The sequence below is a fragment of the Camelina sativa genome, chromosome 9, assembly GCF_000633955.1.
Source record: "Camelina sativa cultivar DH55 chromosome 9, Cs, whole genome shotgun sequence".
NCBI lineage: Eukaryota > Viridiplantae > Streptophyta > Magnoliopsida > Brassicales > Brassicaceae > Camelina > Camelina sativa.
The window spans coordinates 16,779,430-16,794,215 of NC_025693.1; the positions used below are offsets into that span (position 1 = coordinate 16,779,430).

Below are 14,786 nucleotides of genomic sequence, written 5' to 3' on the forward strand. Positions count from 1 at the left end.
AAGATATCTCTATCTTTTATTTATTATATATTAATGTTTAAAATCTAAGCCGTTAAACAGAACTGTTATATATTTTATTATATTAAATTTTTGATAAAAATTTTAACCATTGCTGGAGATATTTTTTGATAAAAATTTTAACCATTGATGGAAATGTTTTTTGATAAAATTTGTGGTTATATAGATTTTATTCGATTAGATTTTTAGAATCTTAGCTGTTAATTTTTTTTTAAGTATGAATTAGTTCTGATTCTAATAGATTTTTTTTTTATTTTTCTACAATTTATTTTATTTTATGTGTCCCCAATATTCTTTTTTAATTAATTATATTTAATTAATTAATTAATTAATCTTAATTAAGTTTTTTAATGGCAATTGAATGTAATTTTTTACACATAGGTTAGTTTCATATTTGTACTTCCTAAGTAATATAGTAGGATAATTGTCATTCACTGTTTTATCTGTAGTAAACACGTGGAAGATTCCAATCTGTATCAGAAAATGAGAACAATCACAATAAATCTATACATGTCGACAAAAAGGAAAGGTATAAATTAGTAATATCATAAACAGTGTTTGGCTTCGGGACTTACTAATGTTTTTTTGGAAGAACACAGACTCTTCTCTTGGGAACTTGTCGTAGATCCGAATCTCTATGTTTTACTCGTGTTGGTCACTTTTAATTGTAGACTTGTAGTGATATTCTCTCGATAGATTCCTTTAAAATTTTGTAATAAATTAATTCAAATTACCAAAACAAAAATGTACTATAATCGAAGATAAACCTATTCAATCAATGAAACAGAATAAGTTGACCTATTGATTTGCAATTGGAGATATTTGATAACAGTATAATTGTTTGAGAAGTCATACAAAATTAACAAAAAGGGTTTAAGGAAGTGAAATTACCATAAATGACCCTAAAAACAACACACTATCATCGAGATCCTAAAAGTAGATTGTAGTAGTAGACCCATCAAACTTCACTCTCACACACACACTCTCTCTTAAGTCACCGCCGCACGCAAGCAAATCATTCTTCAGCCATGGCTAACATCAAACAAACCAATCGCCGTCGTTCCTCTTCCTCATGCCACCGTCACCCATCCGCTAAACCAACCGCCGGTTTCTGCGCTTCCTGCCTCCGTGAACGTCTAATCACTATAGAAGCTCAGTCTTCCTCTTCTTCCTCTTCTTCTCACCCCGCCGCCGTTCAAACTCCTGAGCTCCGTCGTATTAGATCACACTCCGTTCGCAACGCATCAGTCTCCGTTTCAACGCAGCCGCGACGGAGATCGTGTGACGCTAGGTCAAGCGCAAGCTCACTACACGATCTGTTCGTCGATGATGACGAAGAACGGTTAGATAGTTCGATTCGGAAACCTCTGGTTCCGGATTTGATAGAAGAAGATTACTACGATGGAGAAGATATCAAAGGTTTTGATGAAGGCAAGCCGAAGAAGATCGTCGAAGAAGAAGAAGGTGTAGAGAACAAGACGATGAAGGAGTTTATAGATCTTGATTGGGGAAACCAAATCAAGAAGAAGGAGATAGCATCGGTTTTGAGCAGGAAGCTTAAGATATTTTCATTGAATCATCATCATCACAAGGAGAAGAGAAAAGATGAACAATCAGATTCTAGATTTGGTCGTCACTCTTGTGATGTAGATCCTAGATTGTCTTTTGATGGAGGTAGGATCTCGTTTGAGAAACCTAGGGCTTCATGGGACGGTTGCTTGATTGAGAAATCATATCACAAGTTGACGACGTTGTCTACTGTGACAGAAGATGCTAAAGCTAATAAATGTCTTGTTGAAGAAGAGGAAGAGGAAGAGGAAGAGGAAGAGGAGAAGAGTCCTGGTGGGACAGTTCAAACAAAGAACTATTACTCGGATTCTCGTAGAAGAAGAAGCTTTGATCGAAGACAAGGATTGCTTGAGGTTGATGAGTTGAGAGGTATTTCAAATGCTAAGGTATCACCTGAAACTGTTGGTTTGTTTCATGGTGCTAAGTTATTGGTTACAGAGAAGGAACTTAGGGATTCTAATTGGTATTCGATCAAAAACGTTAAACCGGAGAGTAAAGAATTAGTTTCTGAAGGAAAGATTTGTATTGGTGCTGGTGGTGGTGAGGGGAAGAAGCAGGATGGTGTAGAGTTAAAGAAACGTAGAAAGAAATGGCCAAAGGGATGGAACATTTGGGGACTAATACAGAGGAAAAACGAGGCCAGGAAGAACGAAATCAAAACCGAGCAGAGTTTGAAACTTGAAGGAAATGCTGTTGAGGGTTCTTTGGCTGAGTCTTTGTTAAAGCTTAGGAGAGTAGGTAAAGGAGAAACCAATGGTGGTGTTAGTGAGAAGCTTTTGAAAAGCTATAGTGTAAGCACGAGAAAGTCTTGCGATGGTGTGTTTAGTGGTGGTGCTAATATCTTTGAAGGTGGAAGAAGCTCATGTGATGGTCTGTTTCATGGATCTATTAACAGTGTTGAGGTTGGAAGGAGCTCGTGTGATGGATTGGTTAATGGAATTGAGGATAAACAAAATCATCATCTACTTCAGACAAATGCAAATGTTGGTACTTGCGGCCGAGAGAAACCTGAGAATAGTTTGTTAAAATTATATATGACTCCGGCAAGGAGCCATAAGACTAGCAAATCCGGGAAGAGTAGGCTGAAGAATTAGTTTGATCTGACATTTGTGTTAACTCTTGAACTACTCTGTTGTAATTAACAACTAATGTATTTGTTACTTTGGTCTATAGATAAATGAACTAAGATTCTATTGCAATCCTGTTCATAGTCATACTGTTAAGATTACTTATTTTTCTTCTCTTACTTATTCCCACATCAACAATACATTGTTTTCAAGTACATTGCGTGTAATATATCATAAGATACCTCGCCAGTGTTCTGGTACATCAATCAGAGACCGGTTTTGAATTGAGACTCAAACCAAAAGGAAACAATGGGTCATACGAATTGGCATGAGCATCTAGTGGCAAATGCTCAACTCGTTTGAACCAGCTCACAGGTAATTTCCCCATAAATTCATAATCTCCAAAAATAACGTCAGCCATCCCTTGCCCTTCTGTTCCAGGTAACCAAGCAGCAACCAGAGCCTCAATCTTTTCAAGAACTACCTGCTCCAAAACCACAGGTCTTCCTGAGATGACAACCACCAGTGTCGGAATTTTCTCTGCGACTGCGGTGACAATGTCGCTACCATTAAAATGTATTGTGAGTTCAGAGTTATCCCCCATTGTCTCTGCATAGGGTGGTTCCCCGACTGCAACAATGGCGTAAGAGAATCCTTCACTCGACGCTAGGGTTTCCTTTGACGGAGTTTTCTCGTAGATTACTTCGGTTTCCTCTCCAACTACTGCTTTTATGGCATCCAAAAGCGTTGTTCCTACATTTCAGACAGACATAGATTCATGTTGATTAACTTTTCAGCAGCATCTTGTAGCCTCTGCTAAATAGGGTCCAATTAGTTACCGATAGTGATCCTGCCGCTAAGACCAAACCATGTCTTTGTCCATCCTCCACACTGATAACCAAGATCATCTGCGTGACTTCCAGTGACTAGAATCCTCTTGGCTTTGCGGTCTAGTGGCAGAAACGGTTTATCAGCATTTTTGCCATTCTTTAACAGAACTAACGACTTCCTAACTGCTTCCTGCGCCAATTCTCTATGTTCCTGCACACATGGATAAATCTTAGAATAAAGACAGCACTCTGGTCTAATGACATTTAATACAAGGGAGCTCACCTTGCAACCAACAGTAGGCAACAAAGAACGATCAGTGAGAGGATGCTCGAAGAGACCAGCCACAAATTTCACTCTGAGTATTCTTTCAACAGCATCATTGACCCGAGCCATCGGTATTTCCCCTGACTCTACCAGATCTTTCATGTCCTGTATGAATTGTTCGTATTTGAATGGTACCATCACCTGCAATAACATTTGATTATATAATCTCTCCACTCCTTCAATCATTCAAGATGATGCTAAGCTAAGATATTTCGCATAAGGGATTCAGAATCTACCATGTCAATGCCAGCATTGACCGCAGTTTTAATGCAGTTGCGGTAGTTTGATCCCTGAGGCTCACTAAGCCGGTCCAAACCTTCCCAGTCTGAAACTAGAAATCCCTGTTGACATAAACAAGAAAACTAGCTTAACGCATACACTTCTAGCTTATATCTATTTTTCATTGGTACTCAACTAAAGTTTTACACAAACCTTGAAACCGAGTTTTTCCTTGAGAACTTCTGTCAAGAGAAAACGGTCAGCGTGGAGTCGAGTTCCATTCCAACTGGAGTAAGATGCCATAACCGTGGAGACTCCCTGAGTAAGACACTTCAGATAAGGAGGAATATGTATCTTCTCTAAGTCTTCATATGACGCGATGGTGTTCCCTTCATTTATGCCCTTGTCTGTACCACCATCTCCAACGAAGTGCTTGGCGCAGGCGACGACATTACTTCTATAATCCAGTGAACAAATCCATGAGCCATGACATCAACTCCATGAAAGACCAAAATCAAATCACAGTGTAGTGATTTATTTGATACCTTCCTGCAACAAAAGGGTAACCATTTGGGTGGTCTTCTGGTGGCACGCCTTGTAGTCCCGAGACAAGCGAAGTCATCTCGCAGACAAGTCCAGTATCTTCTCCATAACTCTCGTAGCTTCGTCCCCATCTCGGATCTCTCAAGACCTATTAGAAAGACAACATTTCATTAACAAAATTCACATATCATTATGTTCAGTTTCAGTTGTTAGTTTTTTACATATAAAAGGGACTTACAGCCACACAGGGAGAAAACGCCCAGTGAGCACCACTAGCCCTTACTTCAAGTGCAGTTGCAGCTCCAATTCTTCTGACCAAATCTGCATCTCTACAAAATTACCAACAACTACAAGTGTTGTCATATTAACAACACAACAGCCAAACGCAGTATAGCTGCAATAGAAGCACCTAATCTTGAACACAATCAGATTCTAATCACCACTACTGCAATACTACTAGTCTCTACCTTGTAATCAGGAGCTAGTTGAAAGCTAATCAGAATATCAAATAGGTGAATAGGTTCAGTCAAGTTTCATAAAAAAGACAAAAACAGAACAAATCAACCAAGACCAATGCCACCATTACAGATCACAGTCCAAAATGTCAAATTCTCTGAAACTATATCTCATTCTGTCTCACCTGTTTGGAATTTTTAGTTTGCTTATGTTGTAAAAAAATACCTGGTGGCTCCGAGGCTGATGTTGTGGGGAAAGACGGTGGCGCCGTAGACATTGTTGTTGCCATGGACAGCGTCAGTGCCGTAGATGATTGGAATCCCCAAACGCGACGCTAACGCTGATCGCTGAAAACCGTCGATCATATCCGCCCAATCCGACGACTTGGCATCCTCGAACGGCGCACTCCCACCGGCGTTTAGTACACTTCCTGTAACACCAAATCTATAAATTAAATTTTTTTTTCAAAGAATCAAGAATCAAAGTGAAACAAGAAGACTGTGTTGTTTGTGTGTACCGATGAAAAAATCTGTAATGGCGGCAGGAGAAGCAACGGTACGTTCAATCTGAGTCATTTGACCGATCTTCTCCGGCAGAGTCATGCGAGAGAGAAGGTCCTTCACACGCGCCTCCACCGGCGCGTCTTGGTTCTTGTAAACGCATGAAGACTCCTCCTTGACTACCATATTCTCGCTCTTCTTCTCCTTCCTGGTGTCGTCTTCTTCTCACAAGTCACAAAGTCACAAGTCACAAATTTAAGTTCAGCCACTTCTCTTTATCTCTACAGCCAAGTTGGAGAAAACGAGACGTGGCACACTTATATTTGTCAGTCACACTCACACTCACACTCAATGGTTTTAAGTGAAAAAGTTACCCATTTGATTAACTTAATTAAAACGTGTGGGTTAGTTACAAATTGGTTGAACTAATTATAGATAAGTACAGTACATACATTTTTAATCATAAACTGTTATTACCCGACCCTCTCAATCAGACAGGTGAAGTTAAACCGGTTACAAATTCTGTCCCAAGTTGCAAGTGAGACCAAAACCAAGAGGAAACAATGGGTCATAAGAATCAGCATCAGCATTTAGAGGTAACTGGTCAACGCGTTTGAACCAGCTCACGGGTAACTTCCCTTGGAAGTCATAATCTCCGAAAATGACATCAGCAATCCCTTGCCCTTCAGTTCCAGGGAACCAAGCAGCGACCAAAGCCTCAGTCTTTTCAAGAACCGTTGGCTCCAAAACCATTGGTCTTCCTGAGAACAAAATCACTAGAGTAGGGGTTTTCTCCGCAACCGCGGTTATAATGTTGTTACCGTTGAAAGGTATTGTGAGCTCTGAGTTATCCCCTTTCATTTCTGCGTAGGGCGGTTCCCCTACTGCAACAATGGCGTAGGAGAATCCTTCACTAGAGGCTAAGGTTTCCTTTGTTGGAGTTTCCTCGTAGATCACTTCCGTTTTGTCTCCAACTGTTGCTTTTATAGCATCCAAAAGTGTTGTACCTACCTACATTTCAAAACAAAAACATATGTAAGTAAGTATTTAAAAATCAACTTTTCCAATATCATTTTTTGGCGCTACCAATTGTGATTCTGCCGCTTTTTGACCAGATTTATTCTTTGTCCATCCTCCACACTGATTCCCAATATCATTTGCGTGCATTCCAACCACTAGAATCCTCTTGGCATTGCGGTCTAATGGCAAGAAAGGTGCATCAGGATTTGTACCATTCTTCAGCAGAAGTAAAGACTTTCTAACCGCTTCACGAGCCACTTCTCTATGTTCCTGCATGCAGTTGTGATAAACAGAGTCAATCAATCATGCTTTCATACATCTTACAATAGTGGCCTCAGCTATAGAGATCTCACCTTGCAGCCAACAGTTCCCAACAAAGATCGGTCCGCGAGAGGATGTTCAAAGAGACCAGCAACAAACTTCACTCTGAGTATTCTTTCAACAGCATCATCAACCCGAGCCATTGGTATTTCCCCTGACTCCACCAGTTCTGTCATGTCCTGTATGAACTGTTCGTACTTGAAAGGTACCATCACCTGCAATAACAATGATTACCAATCTTTGTTAATCATTCAAGACAGTTGGAAAATATATTCATTACTATGTCGATTCCAGCATTAATCCCGAGTTTGACGCAGCTACGATAATCTGAACCTTCTGGCTCGCTAATAGTCTCCAAACCATCCCAGTCAGAAACTAAAAATCCCTGATAACAAAAGAAAAAACAAAGTGAATAAAACGAGCTCAATGCATACACCTCTAGCTAATTTAAGATTTCTTTTCATAGTCAATCAACCTTGAAACAGAGTTTCTGTTTGAGAACTTCCGTTAAAAGAAAATAGTCGGAGTGGAGTCTACTTCCATTCCAACTGGAAAAAGAGGCCATAACAGTAGAGACTCCCTGAGCAATACAGTTCAGATAGGGGGCAACATGTATTTTCTCCAATTCTTCATATGACGCAATGGTGTTCCCTTCGCTTAAGCCCTTGTCGGTACCACCATCTCCAACAAAGTGTTTTGCACAAGCGACCACATTGTTTCTATCACCAAATTAACAAATCCATGAGAAATTACAACTCTATTTATAGTTTATAAATAGAGTGCATCATACATATATGTTTATATACCACCATCTCCAGTGCATTATATATGTTTATATGTTGTAATTAGTATATAACCTTCCTGCAATAAAAGGGTAACCGTTAGGGTGTTCTTCGGGTGGCTCGCCTTGTAGGCCTGAGATAAGCGAGCTCATCTCACAGACAATACGAGCAGCTTCACCATAACTCTCATAGCATCGTCCCCACCTCGGATCTCCCAAAACCTAATGAGTAGACAACAATTTCTTCAATAGTCCACAAATCATTTCTTTCCTACAAATTAAGAATCTATCTATAAAGGGATTACTTACGGCCACGCAGGGAGCATACGTCCAGTGAACGCCACTAGCCCTTACTTCAAGTGCTGTTGCAGCTCCAATTCTTCTGACCAAATCTGCGTCTCTATCGGGTTACCACACAAAACTACGAGTGTTGTTACATCAACGACGACCAAACACGGTAGATGAACAGATGATCTTAAACACAATCAGACTCTAATCCTAGCCAATGCAGCTACTACTACTGTATGATCAAAAAGCTAATTAAAGAAAAATCTTGAGAAACTCCTACTAAAAAATATCAAATTCTTGGGGAATCCTTAACAAACAGATTCAAACTTCATACCAAATTCAAAAGCTTTAAAATGTCTAAAACCTCCATTACATACAAATCTCTCTGTCTCTCTTCCATCTTTTGCAGAAAATAGAAATTAAAGTTTGGTCTAAATGAATGAGAGTGGCGTAATCAAACCTTGTGGCTCCCAGACCAATGTTGTGGGGGAAGACGGTAGCACCGTAGACGTTGTTGTTGCCATGAACAGCGTCAGTGCCATAGATTATCGGAATCCCCAAACGCGACGCTAACGCTGAACGCTGAAAACCGTCGATCATATCCGCCCAATCCGACGACTTAGCATCTTCGAACGGCCAGCTTCCGCCGCCGCTCTGTACACTGCCTGTAATACCAAAAAAAACTAATTCATAAATAAAGTATTCTTTTTTACGTTACGAAAGGATGTGAAAAGTTTTGGTTCGTTGACCACAAACAAAGACAAGAAAAGAATGTTCAGTGGTTTAGTAATAATTAGTGTTATATATTACCGATGAAAGAATTTGTTATGACTTGAGGAGAACCAACGCTACGTTCGATCTGAGTCATCTGACCGATCTTTTCCGGCAGAGTCATGCGAGTGAGAAGGTCTTTCACACGCGCCTCCACAGGCGCGTCACGTTTCTTGTAAAACCATGAAGACTCATCAGTGTTTGTGTTTGCCATTTCTTTTTTTTCTTTTCTTTTTTTCTCACTAATCTACAAAGTGACTAAACCACTCCACTTCTCTTCTTTATCTAGCCAAGCCGAAGGACGACACGTTACACCCTTTGTTTACAATAGAATGCTTAATTTGCGTACACCCTCGACAGTCGACAGTCGACACTAATCACTTTTTTAGCTTGTCACTTACCTATGATTTTTTAGCTTGTCACTTATCTATGAATATATGCGTAAAACATTAAATTTATTGTAAACTAATCTATAGATCGATATACTTCAGTCACTTCACATAGAGACTTTGTTAAATATGTCCAAATTGTTGTAAAATATATGTGTATCCATCACAACATATGTCCCTCTTTATTAGATAACACTTGGAACACTTGTTCACCACTTATCCTCAACTTTTTATTGTCTCCTACCTCTATAAATAAGAGTTATGTACAAGAGAAGAAAGATAATGAGAAGTCTTACCATCTCTCTAGTTTCTCTTTAGCTTCTCTCTACCATCCCTCTAGTTTTCATACATTCATCTCTAGATCTCTTCTCTTCTCTTTTGATCCTTCTCACAATCATCTTGTTGCTTCCAAGCTTATGATATAGTTCACAACACGTTATCAGCACGATCAACTCTCGATCCGTCATCCATTTGAGAAAATGTCAAATTTTGAGATTGAGAATGGAGACATGTGTCTAGCAGACAGTGCTACAACACACTCAATACTTAAAGAGAAAAAATATTTCTCCTCTCTCAAAATAAAAGACTCCACTAGAAGCGTGAGAACTATATGTGGTAATGCAAATATTATTATAGGCTCTGGAAAATCCAGTTTTTCAATGCCAAGGGGAACAATTTCATTAGTTTCAGAGCTATCTGAAGAAATGGATATCATATAGAGACTCTGAATAAGAATGGCATTGAATATCTTTGCATAACATCTGAGGAGAAACATATATTGGAAGAATTGCCAATGTTATCATCTGGATTGTATTGCACAAAATTTAATAATTTTTTGTCTTATTTTACAGTAAACTCTAAGTTTACTAGTACATTTAAGATATGGCATGAAAGACTTGGACATCCTGGTTCTGTCATGATGCGAAAAATTGTGTAAAATTCCAATGGTCATCCATTGAAGAACAAAAAGATTTTTAGATCTGATGAGTTTTCATGTGATGTATGTTCTCAAGGAAAACTCATAATTCGGCCATCACCAGCCAAAATTGGGAATGAATCACCATTGTTCTTAGAGAGAATACATGGTGATATATGTGGACCTATCCACCCTTCATGCGGGCCATTTTGTTATTTTATGGTAATGATTGACGCATCTAGTAAATGGTCAAATGTGTGTCTATTGACAACAAGAAACACGGCCTTCGCAAAATTCATTGCCCAAATAATCAGGTTGAAAGTTCAATTCCCTGATTATTCCATAAAGAAAGTCAGACTTGATAACGCTGGTGAATTCACTTCACAAGTTTTCAATGACTATTGTATGTCAATAGGAATCGATGTTGAGCATTCGGTTCCTCATGTTCATACACAAAATGGCATGGCTGAATCTTTAATTAAACGGCTACAACTCATTGCTAGACCGTTAATATTGAGAACAAAGCTCCCGATTTCTATATGGGGTCATGCTATATTGCATGCTGCGGCATTGGTCCAAATACGACCAAGCGCATATAATAACTATTCCCCTTTACAATTAGCATATGGCCAAGAGCCAAACATATCCTATCTCCGTATTTTTGGATGTGCGGTTTATGTTCCTATAGCCCCACCGCAAAGAACAAAAATGGGACCACAAAGGAGATTGGGTATATATGTCGGCTATGCATCACCGAGTATAATTTGATATCTTGAACTGCAAACTGGTGATATATTTACGGCACGCTTTGCCGATTGCCATTTTAATGAAGATGAATTTCCAGCGTTAGGGGGAGGAATTAAACAAGTACCAAAAGATATTACATGGTATACACCATCTTTGATATATCTTGATCTCCCTACAAATCAACGTGAACTGGAAGTTCAGAAAATTGTACATTTACAAAATTTGGCAAATCAATTACCAGATGCGTTCATAGATACAAAAGGGTGACAAAGTCATATATCCCCGCTGTAAATGCACCATCAAGAGTTGAAATTCCTAGAGAAGAGTTCGATGGAAGCAAAGCTAATAAGCGACGCCATGGGAAAACGGCAGAAGCAAGTCAGCCGCCCAAACAACTTCCAAAGAGAAAACTCGAAGGAGATACCAGTTGATCTTTTGATTGAGATTTTCTCAAGATTGACGGTTAAAGACATTGCGTGGTGTCGTTGCCTGTCCACGCTCTGGTCGTCCGTACTGCGTCGTCGAGATTTAACAGAACTATTCCTGAAAATATCTTCGGCTCAGCCGCGTATGTTATTCACCTTCTTACACAACAGTAAGCGGATCTTCTACTCTCCGCACCTCAGCATCTACATCCCGAGCGTGCCCATGTACCTTTGATTCCATGTTATCATAGGTCTTTCGACGAAGGTATGAGTTCTCCCTATGTCTGTAAGATTCTTGCCCCTGTACGTGGGTTTCTTTGTACCAAAACTAGCAATCATGTGATCTATAACCCTAGCACAGGAGAGTACATAACTTTACCGAGAGTGAGAACAAAGAAGGCTATAAAAACCTATTCTGGGTATGATCATATCTACAAACTATTCAAGGTATTTTGTTTCCCCACGGCATACGTGTCGGAGGATTTTGCCAGTTTAGTTTCAACATTAGGAATGGAAAAAGTATCCTGGAGAATGGTCGAATGTTTGATACCCCATAGACCTTTACGTACTGAGATATACATCGACGGAGTTTTGTACTAGTTAGCTGTGTGCAGTGGAAATACAAATCCAACACATGTTATGGTAGTTTGTTTTGATTTTAGGTCTGAAACGTTCAAGTTTCTAGATGTGGAACATAATTTTTGGTGTCCAACTCTGATAAATTGCAAAGGTCAATTGGGCGTACTGTGGCCACAGACCATTGGACTTGGTGAACATACAAAAAGTCTTGAGTTGTGGGTTCTGGAAGGGGAAAATGTAAAAAAAAAACCCCAACTTTTAAATTTGGGACGTTTTAATCACCAACTTTCAAGATGCCATTTTAATCACAAACTTTCCGTTGATTTGGCCATAAAGTTGACCTCGCCGTTTTAGGCACGTCGTTTATTCTCTGTTAAAGATCTCAAAAATAGAGTAAATTGCATTTTATATGCTACCGATTAGCGTAAACAACAACGTTTTTAACGCCAAAACAATATCGTTAACCAAATTGAAGACACTAAATCCCCAAATCGATTACAATTTTACAAATACATAACCCTAGAAAGAAAACCCCAAATTCTCTCTACACTATCGATGGCACACCACATTCACCGATGCAACCAGATGTGTCAAAGCTTGAGCTTAAACTGATCGGAATAGAGAGATTGCAGAAGAGATTTGGATATTATAGAGAGAATTTGGGGTTTTCTTTCTAGGATTAGGGATTTAATAAACGCCGTGCCTAAAATGGCGAAGTCAACAGAACTTTGCTATTTTATGGTCAAGTCAACAAAAAGTTTGTGATTAAAATGGCATCTTGAAAGTTGGTGATTAAATCGTCCCAAATTTGAAAGTTGGGGATTTTTATGACATTTTTCCCGTTCTGGAAGATGCGGATGAACTGAAATGGTCAAAGATTGTCTACACATTGGCATTGTCGGGATGACTAGTGGAGGTGAAATTGTGTTATCAACATCCAATCTAAACGATCCTTTCTACATCTTCTACTACGGTGTCGTGCTGATCACTTTGAATGTAGTTGAAATCCAGTTTGGGAATATAGCTGAGAAGGCTAAATACTCAAGGATTTATACTTTTATAGACTATGTAGAGAATGTGGAGCGTCTAGATTAGAACTTTATAAACATATTTGTGTAGTAGTTTGGCTTTTAAGTTTGGGTTCGTAAACACTTTATCCGTTGGATTCCTCAAAATAAGGTTCTCATAAAATTTCTATTAATATTTCAATTTAATTTTGTCTATTTTTTTGTTTAAGTTTAACAATTCACAAGTTGATAGTTGTGAGCAGAGCATCTATACGCTTAAATCTACGGGCTTACTTTTCTTAATGGGTCTCACATCCTCTCACTAAACCCGTAAGCCCATCGATATCAGACGATCGGTTTGCTACGTACGGGAGGTTTTAAAGACTTGTTTACCGTCCCTAAAAATCACCACATGATCTTTTCCTATGTTTTCTCTTCATTCGCACAATTTGACAGTCAATTCCCAGAAGGTCACCCATCCTGAGACTACTCGAGCATAAAAACGCTTAACTCTGGAGTTCTCTCAAGACCCTTGACCAAAAATATTAATGCATTTTGGTGACTTATGTAGTCAAATCATTTCTTTTAAACCTCTCCATAAACCAGGGTGTCACAATTCATCCCCACTAATAGATCACAACGTCTTCGTTGCGCATCAATACATTCACCCCCAACAGTCTGAGCCTACTTGACTCCACACTCGTCTGGGTTCGGCTCTGATACCACTTGTAACGCCCCAACTGCCATCTTGCTTAATGAGCTACATGTCCACTCCTAGTCCATGGACTCACCTTTTTTAATGGGTCTCACATCCTCTTACTAGGCCCGTGAGCCCATCCATATCCGCCAGTCAGTTTGCTATGTCCGGGAGTTTTTAAAGACTTGTTTACCGTCTCTTAAAATCACCACATGATCTTTCCCTTTTTTTGTCCTCACTCGCACAGTTCCGACAGTCACTTCGCGAAAGGTCATCCATCCTAAGACTACTTCAGCTCAAACACGCTTAACTCTAGAGTTCTCTCAAGACCCTTAACCGAAAAGATATGTGCATTTTTGTGACATAAGTGGCCAAATCATTTTTTTTAAACTTCTCCGTAAAAGAAGGTGTCACAATATATCTAAAGAAGGTTTGGTAGTATCTTAAATGAGATACCGTCTCACTCTCTCTTAGACTCTTACCATAACCTTTTTTAGTTTATTTATTGCCTAGATACTAAGTTAGAACCTAGAACAGAGGTGTACTTCGTGTACCGATGTGTCTATCTTGTTCAGTTATTATATAATTTTTTTTTTCACAAGAGTGTTTTATTTATGATATAAAACCAATTAAATCAGGCTAACATACATGCCAAGTATAACAGGCCAACATTACATGCCAAAATAAACAAGCCTATAGAACAAACCTATAAAACAAGCCTAATAAAACAAAAGCCCAGGCCCATAAATCCTTTTTTGAGATTGAAGAGTTTGCGTTGACACACATAGCACGTGGCAAGAGAGAAACAAGAAAGCTGACACGTGAAAAGTCGAAGAGGGTAGAGTCTCCGATCACCGGCAGACGAAAGTAGCGCCGGCAAACTTTATTTCCGGCCGAAATCGTCGGAAAGTTACAAGAAAATCTTGATCTACGCCCGGAGAGTAAGGCGAATTCCAATTTGCTGAGAGTATGACTCCGCACAAAAGTTCTTCATCTTCGTCTTTAATAAACATCTTTTCGATCTTCAAGAAAATAGATCTACATCATAAACCTGTAAATCAAACAAACTCCATCGACCCATCAAGCATCCGCATAGAAGCAATCATCATCATTAATTACTTCGAAACAAACCAAAGGAATGATAGAAGCAATCAAAAGAGGATCCAAAGATAAACGAAATCGATTGAGACAACGGAAAAGAAACTAAAGCAGGAGAGAACTCGGATCTATGTCTAACCAAACACCACCTAGAGAAGGATGATAGATCTATTAGAGCAAAGCCAGCCAAAACGGTACTAAGATAGACACCACTGCGGAG

At 39.2% G+C, this 14,786-nt stretch overlaps 4 protein-coding genes across 6 annotated transcripts; 2 read left to right on the top strand and 2 right to left on the bottom strand.

Moving 5' to 3' along the window:
* On the top strand, positions 950-2,810 carry LOC104711168 (UPF0503 protein At3g09070, chloroplastic-like). 2 transcript variants are annotated; one of them, XM_010427854.2, is made up of 2 exons: positions 950-1,437; positions 1,483-2,810. In XM_010427854.2, the coding sequence occupies exons 1-2, from the start codon at positions 1,047-1,049 to the stop codon at positions 2,679-2,681; spliced, it is 1,590 nt and encodes a 529-aa protein (XP_010426156.1). In that variant the 5' UTR covers positions 950-1,046; the 3' UTR covers positions 2,682-2,810. The 2 variants fall into 2 exon arrangements, with proteins under 2 accessions (XP_010426156.1, XP_010426155.1); XM_010427853.2 differs by having other exon boundaries at positions 950-2,810.
* On the bottom strand, positions 2,807-5,803 carry LOC104711169 (beta-glucosidase BoGH3B-like). Its single transcript, XM_010427855.2, has 9 exons — positions 5,545-5,803; positions 5,253-5,457; positions 4,810-4,900; positions 4,574-4,719; positions 4,242-4,485; positions 4,046-4,150; positions 3,768-3,950; positions 3,494-3,695; positions 2,807-3,407 (listed from the first exon to the last, which is right to left on the bottom strand). The coding sequence occupies exons 1-9, from the start codon at positions 5,711-5,713 to the stop codon at positions 2,917-2,919; spliced, it is 1,836 nt and encodes a 611-aa protein (XP_010426157.1). The 5' UTR covers positions 5,714-5,803; the 3' UTR covers positions 2,807-2,916.
* On the bottom strand, positions 5,890-8,962 carry LOC104711170 (beta-glucosidase BoGH3B). Of its 2 annotated transcripts, XM_019229242.1 has the most exons (9): positions 8,748-8,962; positions 8,398-8,602; positions 7,959-8,049; positions 7,726-7,871; positions 7,344-7,587; positions 7,149-7,253; positions 6,901-7,083; positions 6,614-6,817; positions 5,890-6,538 (listed from the first exon to the last, which is right to left on the bottom strand). In XM_019229242.1, the coding sequence occupies exons 1-9, from the start codon at positions 8,920-8,922 to the stop codon at positions 6,041-6,043; spliced, it is 1,851 nt and encodes a 616-aa protein (XP_019084787.1). In that variant the 5' UTR covers positions 8,923-8,962; the 3' UTR covers positions 5,890-6,040. The 2 variants fall into 2 exon arrangements, with proteins under 2 accessions (XP_019084787.1, XP_019084788.1); XM_019229243.1 differs by lacking the exon at positions 8,748-8,962 and having other exon boundaries at positions 7,959-8,041; positions 8,398-8,572.
* Positions 11,118-12,859, top strand: LOC109126436 (putative F-box protein At3g47020). The gene is made up of 5 exons (XM_019229972.1): positions 11,118-11,355; positions 11,451-11,569; positions 11,633-11,784; positions 11,899-11,954; positions 12,642-12,859. Exons 1-5 carry the CDS (start codon positions 11,118-11,120, stop codon positions 12,857-12,859), a joined length of 783 nt encoding a protein of 260 aa, XP_019085517.1.

Bases quoted from the DNA above. Each gene is read 5' to 3' on its own strand.
- LOC104711168 (XM_010427853.2), top strand. From the start codon at position 1,047: ATGGCTAACATCAAACAAACCAATCGCCGTCGTTCCTCTTCCTCATGC.
- LOC104711169 (XM_010427855.2), bottom strand. From the start codon at position 5,713: ATGGTAGTCAAGGAGGAGTCTTCATGCGTTTACAAGAACCAAGACGCG. The intron at 5,458-5,544 runs GTACACACAAAC...TTGGTGTTACAG, and splicing joins CATTACAGATTTTTTCATCG to GAAGTGTACTAAACGCCGGT. The intron at 4,486-4,573 runs GTATCAAATAAA...ACTGGATTATAG, and splicing joins TACCCTTTTGTTGCAGGAAG to AAGTAATGTCGTCGCCTGCG.
- LOC104711170 (XM_019229242.1), bottom strand. From the start codon at position 8,922: ATGGCAAACACAAACACTGATGAGTCTTCATGGTTTTACAAGAAACGT. The intron at 7,872-7,958 runs GTAAGTAATCCC...TCTACTCATTAG, and splicing joins CGTATGCTCCCTGCGTGGCC to GTTTTGGGAGATCCGAGGTG. The intron at 7,588-7,725 runs GTTATATACTAA...ATTTGGTGATAG, and splicing joins TACCCTTTTATTGCAGGAAG to AAACAATGTGGTCGCTTGTG.
- LOC109126436 (XM_019229972.1), top strand. From the start codon at position 11,118: ATGGGAAAACGGCAGAAGCAAGTCAGCCGCCCAAACAACTTCCAAAGA. The intron at 11,785-11,898 runs GTTAGCTGTGTG...TTGGTGTCCAAC, and splicing joins ATCGACGGAGTTTTGTACTA to TCTGATAAATTGCAAAGGTC. The intron at 11,955-12,641 runs GTGAACATACAA...AAATGGTCAAAG, and splicing joins GCCACAGACCATTGGACTTG to ATTGTCTACACATTGGCATT.